Source organism: Callospermophilus lateralis, chromosome 2 (genome assembly GCF_048772815.1).
Source record: "Callospermophilus lateralis isolate mCalLat2 chromosome 2, mCalLat2.hap1, whole genome shotgun sequence".
NCBI classification, from domain to species: Eukaryota; Metazoa; Chordata; class Mammalia; order Rodentia; family Sciuridae; genus Callospermophilus; species Callospermophilus lateralis.
Window position 1 is genome coordinate 197,423,531 of NC_135306.1, and position 11,729 is coordinate 197,435,259.

The window sequence follows — 11,729 nt, forward strand, 5'->3', positions numbered from 1 at the left end:
CCCGGCTGGCCAGGAGGGCGTGGGTAAACACCACCATAAAAAGTGAGAATGGGGCTAGAAAGAAGGCATAAGGACATGACTTCCAAAGTCAGTTCCCTTTATTAAATGTTGATTTCACAGACCAGAAATACAAAATAAAAGTAGAAATAGGCCCCAGTTAGGAGCTACAGGCCTGACCTCACACGACCCCTGCTGCAGCAACTCAACAGGGCAAGCAGCAGCTACATCCCTAAGGTTGGGAAAAGTAGGATGAGGATCTGGACCTCGCACTGCCCTGCCTCCCAACTAGTCTCCCCAAGTTACAAGGAGCCATCGTTGTGAAGCAGCAAAGATAAGATGCCTCCCTCACTGCCCCAGCAAAGTGCATGCCACCAGGAGAGCTTGTTCAGATGGCACAGAATCCAAGGACTACATGTCATGTGAGTAGAAACTTGTACCAGAACATGGGTAGGAGCTGGGGGTATGACAGGGCAAGCGCAGAGAGAGATTTTCCTCCTCTCTACTCATCGGAGCCTGATGCTGAGTCCTCTGAGCTGGGAGGAGTACTGGCCAGTTCTTCTTCTTCAGAATCCTGAAAGTCAAAAGTCTCTTAAGCAGAAAGGTATGTACAGAGGAGTCCTGTCACTTTTCAATGGCAAAGGGCCCCTAAGTCCTATCCCCTCCCTACAACCAGAACCCACCTCCAGAATCTCATAAGTCCACCAATCCATTCCATCTCCAAGGGGTAAGTCTTGTACCAACCACAGCCCACCCACCAGTCCACAGACTCTCACCCGCCTCACCCTTCCCTCCCTGCAGCCCCACACTCCTGGCGTACCTCGCTCCGCCGCCTCTTCTTTTTGCTCTTGTTCTCTCCAGAAGAGCTCTCATCACTGGACACAAATTCTTTGCTCTTGAAACTCTCGCTTAGCTGCCTTGATGCTGACTTGGATGATGAGCCCCTAGAGGGTGTAGATTTCTTTTCCATCTTTACTTTTACTTTCTTCTTCTTCTTTGACTTATCCCTATATTAGCAAGAGGGAAAAGGAGCTGGACCTTCAGGTTCCTGGCACTGTCATGGAGGCCAAACCTCTCCCAGCCTTAACAAGGTCCCTCCCAGTCCCTGTCATTCTGTTCTTTTCACTATCTGCCCCAACAGAGAGTATCATAAGTGAATACAATAAAACGGTCAAGGGTTAAGCCAGGCATGGTGGCCCAAGCCTGTAATCTCAAGAGACTTGGGAGGCTGAGGCAGGAGGATCACAAATTACAGATCAGCCTCAGCAACTTAATAAGGCCCTAAGCAACTTGGCAAGACCCTGTCTCAAAAAATAAAAAGGCCAGAGATGTGGCTCAGTGGTGAAGTGCCCCTGGATTCAACCCCTGGTACAAAAAAAAAAAAAAAAAAAAATCAGGGGTTATAACCTGAAGCAGCCCCATATACAAAACTTATCTGACATCTCCTGCTTTATCTTTAAAAATCCACGTGAATTTTATATTAGGCTCTACAATAATTTTCCTAAATTCTCCCATACCTTTGAATAAAACTGACTCTCCAGGAAAATGGGCCATTTTATCCAGTGATTTCAAATTCCTATATATCGCCCACATTTAAGAAGCTCTCTCTGCTCTGCCTTAGCTATCTACCATCTTTTAACATCCAACACTTACCTCTTAGAAGACTCGCCTCGGCCTCCCTCATATTCTTTCATAGCTTTTTCGTATTCCCTCCTGGCATCCTCAGCCTTCCGATCCCACTCCTGTCACATACACATACACACGTAAGACTGAAGAATGAGACCTCATCCCAGGTGCAAGGAAAATCTATAAATCTATACAGAAAAGTTTCACCAGTGGCTCACCCTGCCCCCTCCATCAGTAAAACACCCCCACCCAAGAAAGCCCTTCTCGGAAGCCGATGAGGTTCACCAGCCCTTCTCTGCTGCCCCTCACCTCTTTCTTCTCTTTGGACATCCCCTTCCAGATCTCGCCTGCCTTCTTAGAGAGATCTGTGATACTGATGCCAGGATGGTCTGACTTTATCTTCTCTCTGCTGGCATTGAGCCACAGCATGTATGCAGACATGGGTCTCTTGGGGGCATTGGGGTCTTTGCCCTTCTTCATCTACGTAACAAAGAACCCAAATGCCATTAGCCAGCTACTTCCCACAGACACCCCACAGTCTTCCAAATAATTTCTTTGGATCACCTAACTTGGGGGGGAAACAGAGGAAGAACTAAATAGTATCAGGCTAGACTGAAAGGTCCTAAGGGCAGGGATCATGTCCTCTTCCTCTAGCTCAGTAGGGGATCTGGAAACACAAGTAGCCTGTCTCCACTTCAGATCTTCCAGAAGCTAATTATCTCAGGACCAAAGAGAAAAATTACCAAGAAAACCCTCAAGGCCATAATCGCTGGCTAGAAATAACAACCCCGGGACGGTGAATCAACACATCTTTCTATGGTGAACAGAAAGTGGAACGGACACACAGGCACACACTCCTATCTAGAGGAGAATCTGCACCTCCATGGGCTTCTTTCGGCTCTTGCGATCCTTGGCCAACTTGGCCCTTTTGAGCTGTTTCCGCTTCTTCTCGTCCCGGTCACTGTCACCCTCATTACTCGAGGAGCTGGCGGAGGCATTACTGTCAAACCTGCCAGAGAGTGGGGCTTAGACTCTGAGAGGGAGAACAGGACCTAGAGACCTTAGGAGGAAATGGAATCCAAAGACACCTGCCCAGAAAGCTGCAAGGAAAAAAGACCAAAGGACAGCCTGCACCACCAGTCCCCAACTCTGCCTCCTGCCCATCTCCTCTCCAGACTTCTCCACCACAATGAATCACATGAACCAATAAACTCCAGCCCTCTCCTTGGTCATCATATCCTAATCCAGGCAGAACTCCTCCCATGCCCAAGTACAGAAATACTATCAGGCTTGCCCAGAACATGCCAAATACACTTTCCCATTTCCTTTGGGCTAATCATCTGAGTTTACCCTGCAGTCTTTTCTGATAAAGAGCACCAAAAGGGAGGAAACCCACCCAGCACATACCCACAAAACTGACAGTCTTAGCTGATACACTGCGACTCCTCAGAAAAAGGAACTACCTGACCTGTTTTCTGCTGAAGCTTTTTCGTAAGCATGTGGACAAGCACAATGAGTGGACTTCTGGAGGTTGTTTTCATTTTTGCTGCCCAGTACCAATTCCTTTTGGGAACTATCTGGCCTTCACTCAGGAGGGGCTAACCCCATCCACAGGCTCTATAGGTAGTCACATGGCTGAGTTCCAGCTCATCAAAGACCTGCACATCCTAATGATTCAGGTTCAGGAAAGGGCAGGTGATTACACCATTCATTTTGCTATTCACTGAAAGAAGTATTTCTAGGATTAAGCCCAGACATCTCAGGGTAATTTGGCCCCGAATGGGGCAAACCTGTCTAATTATAATAAGAAAATCACCTAAGCTTAGTGTTGCACACCTGTAACCCCAGCTACTTGAGAGTCTGAGGCAGAAGGACTGCAAGTTTGAGGCCAGCCTTGGTAACTTAGGGAGACCCTGCCTCAAATGGAAAATTTTTTAAAAGGGCTGGGGATGGAGCTCAGTGGTGAAGTACTTGCCTAGCTTGCATGACTCTCTGGGTTCGATCCCAGTTACAATCAGTCAATCAATACGATAGATAAGGGAATCAGAAACAAGAGATTCCCCATCAACTTTTGAACACCTAAATTCAGTAGTGTCTAAAGCCAATTCTATCCCTGAACTCTTCAGTTACAACAACTTCTAAAAATTTCTTTTATGCCAGTTAGTTGTACTTCTGACAATCATAATCAAAATTTTGACCAATTTAGCAGAGGGGTATGGCTGCCATTGATAGTGAGGAAAGCAAGATTCCGTGGACTGCCGGCAGCGGGCGCGCACTGCTCTCATCCACTCTGTTCTCTCCCCACTGCACTTTCTGGCTTAAAACATGATGTGCACTAACAAAGTCCTTGGCCCTTGAAGAAATGTTTCCTATATCACCTCATTAGAGGTCTCACTTTTCCACCCTAGGTCAGTGGCTAGTGCTAAGAGACGAGAAATGTCCAGAAATCTTCTGGTCCCTTAAGCTTATAGGGCACCTTCTCACCCCCATGAGCTACAATCAACACTCACTCCTCTGCCACGTCTTCCTCCTCTTCACCTGGGTTGAATGACTCATCTAAAAAAGAAAACAAGATGCATCAGCTTCTGCCTGGGTAAAAACCCCACCCCCTTACCCAGACACCCAGCTCTGCCACAGGGTGAGTCAAGGCCAGGCCAGAGAGGACAGTCTGACTGCCCTGCTGCCCAGCACCGAGGCTAGCCCACCAGTTTCCTCTCCCGAGTCATCGCTGCTGTCGTTGGCATTCTCTTCCCGGATCTTGCCCTCCTCCTTCATCCTCTCCAAGTAGGCATCGTGCTGATCTTCATCAGAGTCGGCATAGTCGTCGTAGCTTGGGTTCATGCCCTGGCCAGGGAAGCCATGGGTGTGAGGGCCATTGCCCTCCTGCCAAACCTCTGCACTCAGAAGCACTCCCCAGTGCCTGTGAGATCAGAGCAGAAGCTCCCAGAACACCCTGGAGCTAGGTCATTCACACACAGTCAACGTGCAAGGCCTATGCCCAGGTTTGCCTGCCACACCAGTTAGTCCAAGCCCCTCCCTCTCCCAGTCCCACACAGAGCTCCTGAGGGGCTGCACAGACTAATCTAAGGCCATGCAGAGAAAACCTGCACCAGAAGGGGGAAAGGGTCACACGCACCTCTTTTTTCTATAAGGGTAAGAAGAGAAGAGAGAGTGAAAAAGAAGCCAAGAAATCTCTGCTCCTTTCTCCCCTATAGAAAGAACAGGAGAGAGGCTCATCCTTCCCAGACAGAAATACCTCTTTCAATCCTCGGTTTTTGATGTTGAGCTTTTTTGCATTGACAAAATCAAACAGCTTTCCATACTCCTCCCTGTGAGGGGGGAGAACAGTGTTACCAGATGGCAAGGACCAACTCAGGGATGGACTAAATGATGTTGACACCCAAGGGCCAGGGACAGATGGTAGGGCTGGCGCTCTCAACCACACCGTCCAACCCAACGGCTCAGAACCCCCAGAGGACAGCAGGAAGAAAGGTCAGGCACTGGTCCTAAAAAAGGAACCTACACAACCCTTAGCAGTTCTGGGGAAGGAAAAGCAGGGAGGGGTATACCTAGTCACCAAATATGTACAGAGCAGGAGGAATGCTGGGGAAGGGACATTCTCATCTTTTTACTCATCTGTATTTCACTTCATAGGGTTATTATGAGGATTAAACATGAAGATGTCTGTAAAATGCTCAGCCCACTGTAAGCACTCAATAAACATTAACTGCTGTGTTCCCGGGCACAAAGCTCATTCCAGGAAAGAGACAGATAACATTTCCACCGTCCGGGGAGGCTAGAGAAGAAAAAAGGCTAGTACCCAACACACACAGCTTTCATCATATGGAAAATAACTTTTCTAAAAACATAAAAAAAGCAATGGAAAGGCTTCTAAACTGAGTACTTGAAGGACCAAATCCCAGGGAAGCAAAAGAAAATTCTGCTTAAAGCTTGCAAAGTCAAAGTCACAGGCCTAAAAAGAACCCCAGGCCCTGACAAGATTTCCCTTGAAACTATGTCAGGATCAGAATACCTAGGAGGTTAACTGAAGGAGGATCTCACCTCTCAATGCTGCTGAAGGTGTACTGAGTGCCCTGCTTGGTCTCAATTTCAAAGTCAAAAGAGCGAGTGGTGGTGGTGCCACGGGCAAAGTTGACAAAGGATATCTCATCGAAGCGGATGTGCACGGGTGGCTTGTGGACATAGATGAACCCCCGCTCCAGCGGGTACAACAGTCCTGAGCTCGCCTTATATGAGCAGGTGATGCACTGGGCCCCCGAGTGCCTGGGAGGATACCAGAAGCCTCATCAGTGCCTACCTCAGCAGGGCCAGAGAGCAACAGGACACATGCTCAGACCTCAACTGAGCAAATCTCACCACACTGCTCAGAAGGAAGCGCTGACAAGGATCTATTCAGGGCTCCAACAGATTGCATTCCCTTCTCAGGAGGGGATTACCCAGGAGACATGGCATTTCCCAGCCTCACTCCCAGCAGGCCAGGATCCCAAGCCTGCACTCTCACCCTTGGAAGTTGCCTGGTACTGTGATCTTGCGGTTCACCAGTGCTTTCATGACCCGGCTGACCATCTCGTAGAGTGATCCTGACATGTTCTTGGTGAGCCGCCCCTCAAAGCGCTTCTCTACCTCTTCCCTACAGAGCAAGGTGAGATGGTTAAGCACAATTGCTTTCTATTGGCATACCTAACTCCTGCCTGGACAGTGGCAGGAAATGAGTCCAGGCAAACACTTACTCATTCATATTGAGCGTCAAGGAAATGTCCTCATCCTTAGAGAAGAGGAGGATCAGGAAGTGGTAACGGGTTTGGCCCTGCTTGATGGGGGGATCCAGGCTGATCTGATAAGGAAGAGAGGACAAGCTTAAGGATCAAACTTCAGATGAACTTGCTATTCACCAATACAGAACTCTGAACACCACTGAGACATCTATTGAAGACTCAGGCAAAAACCAGGACCATTTACTCCAGAGGTTTCTGCTTACCACAAAAAACATCTGGCGTTGGTCCTTGTGGGGCAACAAAAAGAGGCGAAGTACAGTGGTATAGGGGATTTTGTAGTCAAAGGTCTTGCCATGCAGGTGCAGAAAGGTAGGGTAGATCCGGATGTCATAACGACCACGGGGAGTCAGACACTGTAGCTCCCGGAAAATGCAGATGGCATCTCCAGTAGCCTGAATTACATCTGCCTTTGAGAGCACATTCTGGGCAAAGGCCTGCAAAAGCACATACCAGTAATCAGGCAGTAGATCACTGCTACAAGGCCAGCCAGCCAAGTCCTCAGCATCATCTGCCACCAAGGCAACCAAGGAAGGCCTCACCTCAACAGGGTCCACACCATCTTCCTGAGTGGGAGGGACATAGAAGCGCACCTCCATGAGAGAGACCTCTGCATCATCATTCTGGTGGAATTCCAGTGTCACCTCATTCTTGCCTGTAGTACACTGGGACACATTGCTGAGGGGTATCTCAAAGACCGGCTGGTCACCAATGTCAAAGGAAAGTAGCTGCCCTGTGAGGAAAAAGTTATCAAGCCACAAGCTACTGCCCTTGATTATACATAAATAATGTTCCCAGCAAACTAAGTTTCATGAGGACAGGATCAGGTTATTTTGCTCATATTGTACCTGCAAGACCAGGCACAGTGCTCGATTATACAACATAGACTCAATAAATACATAATAAAGACACAAAATGAGGGCTAGGGATATGGCTCAAGTGGTTGCGCGCTCGCCTGGCATGCGTGTGGCCCGGGTTCGATCCTCAGCACCACATACAAAACAAAGATGTTGTGTCCGCCAATAACTAAAAAATAAATATTAAAATTCTCTCTCTCTCTCTCTCCCACCCTCCCTCCCTCCCTCTCCCTCTCTCTTAAAAAAAAAAAAAAAAAAAAGACACAAAATGATAGAAAATAAGAGATAGTGGCAGCAGAAAGACAACAAAATAAGTGAAAAGCTGAAACCCTTCATCCTGCCTTCTTCCCCAAACCTCAGTCTTCCTTAGGACTCACCACCAAACTTCACTGTCCCCCAATTCCAGCCCTTCACACACAGATCCTTCTCCATTAGTTCAAGGCGATAGTGAGTTTTGAAGAAATCAGAAAGTTTCTCAAACTCCTGTGGTTGGAGGGGAGAAAATACAAACCCAGTAAACCCTGGTGGCCTTAACACAAGTTCAACATTCCAGGATTATCCCAGGATTCAGCCCCAATATATCCTTTATCAGAAATCCATGCTAACTCAGTGTCTCAATTCTGAAATCATTGAATAGATTACTTGAAGAGATAGATCCTGGGAAGTAGACCTCAGGCCAGGGGAAGAGTAAAGGAACTGACATTTCTGGATATGGGTCTCACGGTGCTAAGTTTTTAAACATTGTATAGGTATTGTTTTAATAAAAGTGGAAGTTAAAAACTTTGAAGTCTGTAACTAAAGCAGTTCAAAAAGGAACAAAACCAAATAAGAGCAACAAGCTAAGATTCTGAACGTGGATAAAAACAAACAGAAACCACTATCTAAATTAAGATAGCAGAAAATATTCTAGAGTCCAGGCACAAAGAGTCTTGCAAGCCTTCAGTACTCAAAGCAAAACACTGATTGTTTGAAGGCTTCACAGCCCTACTCCATGGAGGCCAAACCAGCCAGTGACATAGTAATCAGCTGAAGAAACACCAACTTTCTCTAAAGGTTTAAAAATAAACAAGATGGCACAATAAAATTGTGGGTGAAAGGCATCAGGACTTCTCACCGATTCTCGGAAGCCATCATACTTGTACACGTGGCCATTCTTTGTGAGGAGTTTCAGTCCATGTCCCAGAGCTACACGGCGCCAGATACCCTCTGTCAATTCCCCAGCCTGGATGTTGTCCACTTTGCCAGTCTTGCTGTTCTTGAAGATGATACCCTGGCGGCTCAGCCTTAGCCGACCATCATTCTATCAGAGGAATAGGCCAAATGCAGAAGGATGTACACACAGGATATGTTGGGTACCAGTTCTACCCTACACCCATTCAGGCTGCAGGGGACTGACCAGATTATCAATGGAGGGAATGTGGGGGGAATAGCCAGGGTCACTAAGAAGAGAAAAGTGGTCAGGAAGTATGGACTTTAAACCTGACTCTGACATCCAGAATCCTTGTAGGTTCTTAGTTTGCAACATAGGGATTTAGGACTGAACAGCATACATGTTCCCTTCAAATACCAAGGGCCTATAACTTTTGGGAGTCTTTCTCAGTATTGACTTTTGCTGGGGAAATACCAGACACACATTCTGAGACTTCCTTTTCCAAAGTAATATCATCATCAAAGCTAAGTTCTGTTAATGCGCAAAAACTTTCCCCTCCTTCTCTCTCTCTCCACCTGTATTAAGAGCCCTAGCCCTTCTCACCATGGAGCCTTTCACCTCCTGGTAGATGTCGTTGAACTCCAGGGTCTCTGCCATGTTGACCTGCCTGTGGTGGCCTGGGCACAGAGCCCTAGGCTGCACAGGGAAATCGAATCAATTGGGAGCTGGGCCCCAACTCCTGGGTAGGTATGCAGATGCACAGCAGGCTGGAAATCTGAATTCAGGAGGAAGACAGGTGCTTGAAAGACATCACCTCATTCTGCTCACAGAAGGAGCCAGGTGGCATCCCGCTTGGGATGTCTGGGATCTCTTCTGCCTGGGAACCTACAGGCGGGTTCTACAGTCCTCCAGGGCCCAGGGCCCAGGGCCCAGGGCCCAGGCCCAGCTCTGGCTGGAGAACCCGGCCTGAAGTGGCGCTTATATCCCAGCCAGAAACCCACTCGGTGCAGCCCACCGGGAGCCATGGCAACGAGCAGCGGGACCCCAAAGGCTGCTCGGAGCCTGGACCCCAACTCCCCGCAGAATGCAGAATTTCCCTCCCAGCGTTCCCACCACTCCGGGGCCCCAGACCCACGGTTCTCCCCTCCCCCTAAAATGGATTCGCCCGCTGCCCGCGGATTTGAACGCGGAACGGTCCATCTCGAGCGTCTCGCGGGGGAGCGGGGCCCGCGCCCTTCTGGGGCCTGGAGACGACGACCACCCACCTCTTCAAGCTGCAGCCTCGCGACGGCCCAGGAGCGGGCGGTGGGCTAGATGGGGGCCGCGGGGGAGGGGGGCGGGGACGGGGGATGGGGGTACGCTGGGGAAGCTTTTCCCGCGTGCGCGGTCCCGCGTCCCGCCACCGGAAGTTGTGTGAAGACCATAGAGAGGATGAGCCGGCCGGAGAGACTCGAATTGGGTCCAACGAGGAGACCGTCACATAGAGCGTCGACGACTCTGGAGGACCTGAGGGAGGGGGATTGTGGCGGTTCCAGTTCCCACCCGGATGGAAAGTGATCGGAATATGGGAGCGTGTAAAGATCTATAGAAAGTTAGAGACGCTTCTTCACATGGAGACTAGGTTCTAAAGGGAAGTTATGTAGTTTTATTTTATGGGACTTGCTACAGGGTCGTTGTGTGTATTGGGACGATGCTGTGCCCCTCCCTCCTGCAAAATAGTTTTCTCTCTTGTAGAAAGTAGTCTGTCGGGCCAGAAGGAAAATACAGGGTTGAGAGAAAGGCTGCTTCCACTGGCTGCGAAGTGCGAAGGGAATGCGGGTGTTGGGGTCTGAGTCAGCCTACTGTTCTCAGCTGTACCCTGTCAAGTGGGACTGGATCCTTTTTGAAAATCTGTTCCCTGTCTACACTCAACATCTTCCCACCCATAATCAAAATTTATGGATTCCCTGGAAGAGACTGGCAAGTGCCGCATCAAGTTCAAGTGCTGGTGTCAGATTTACCTTGGAGCCAGACTGATTTGAAACCACATCAGCTGGGGTGGCAGAAACCTGGCCGCCCTCAACATAGTCTCAGGATGCATCTTGCAAAATCAGAGAAGGCCAGGCCTAGAAGAAGTGTTTATCTACTCGTTCCACCCCCCCCCCCATACACACTTTATTTTTTCTACCTCTTTTTTGTAGATGAGAAAACTGAGACCCAGAGAGAAATTGCTCAGGGTCTCAATGAGTTGGCAGCAAAGTTGGAGACTAGAACCCAGATACCCTTAACAGCAGTCTGGTTCTCTTCCATCAGTCACAGTGGCTGGATGCTCAGAGTGATGGATAATATGTGTCCTGTAGAAAGAAAGAATATTTAAAGTCAAAATTTTCCTGATACTCATTACACCAGCTTGCCAACTCCATCCTGGGGCTAGGAGACAACAGGAACACCCCATTGCTCCCTGAATGCACAGCTTCAGCCTTGGATTAAATAATGCTCTACATTGCCTAGCATTATAAATCCAATTGTACTTAATACATATGTATTTAGGGCCAGTGCACTTCTAGGTTTTGAGGAAACTAGTGAACACAATGAAAATAGTCTTAGCCTTCCAGAAGCACATAATTGAAAAAAATAATTCAGATAACTTGGGAGTGAAAAAAGAAAAAATAGCATAACTGCTATGCCACAGGCAGAGCTGCAGCCACTGCCAATGCAGTTAAAAAGATGTGACTCTTTACGCACCCTGTTCTGGGAGACCCAGAAAAATGTTCAAGAGACCCCTTCCCCGACCCATGCTATTGGAGGCAACTCAGGAAGGGAAGGAATGACTGCAGAATTGTGTGGAATTAGGTGAACATTCAGAAGTGAAGGGGTACTCAGCTCAGGCAGACTGGGGGGTGGGGCATTGCAGGGGGCTTTAGGGAGAGCACAAAGCAGCTGGTGAGCTTAGATGAGGATGCAGCATATGAGAACCAAGCAGAAACGGTAGAGAGAGTGCAGATAAAACATGAGTCCCAGAGGGCCCTAGCCAGCTGCTTCCCAGGCAATCAGGAGCCCAGGACTGAAGACCCCACCCCTGTGGTGACATCACAGGGGAATGGGGTGGAGACGAATAAAAAGGGTGTCCCCCACCCTGGCCCTGGACTCTTGGCAGTCAGAGTGTCAAGAGCTGAGAGAGAGCCTGGGCATTGGGCTAGGGTTGCCTGACTTACAGGAACAGGCTCTTCCTCCAGCCCCTCTAAGCTGTCCCTTCCAGGCCTTGATCGCCGTCTCCCTATCCTGAACCTCGCTGTCCTGAGGCTGCCATCAAGCCCCTTCAGAGTG

At 48.8% G+C, this 11,729-nt stretch overlaps 1 protein-coding gene across 1 annotated transcript; it reads right to left on the bottom strand.

Annotated features, from left to right (window-relative positions):
- Window positions 1-76: 76 nt before the first annotated feature.
- Window positions 77-9,816, bottom strand: Ssrp1 (structure specific recognition protein 1). The gene is made up of 17 exons (XM_076847248.2): window positions 9,689-9,816; window positions 9,027-9,198; window positions 8,388-8,573; window positions 7,651-7,756; window positions 6,959-7,149; window positions 6,623-6,853; window positions 6,375-6,478; window positions 6,146-6,274; window positions 5,686-5,907; window positions 4,880-4,952; window positions 4,329-4,467; window positions 4,134-4,179; window positions 2,503-2,632; window positions 1,933-2,103; window positions 1,651-1,739; window positions 818-1,004; window positions 77-571 (listed from the first exon to the last, which is right to left on the bottom strand). Exons 2-17 carry the CDS (start codon window positions 9,078-9,080, stop codon window positions 500-502), a joined length of 2,130 nt encoding a protein of 709 aa, XP_076703363.1. The 5' UTR covers window positions 9,081-9,198; window positions 9,689-9,816; the 3' UTR covers window positions 77-499.
- Window positions 9,817-11,729: the final 1,913 nt, after the last annotated feature.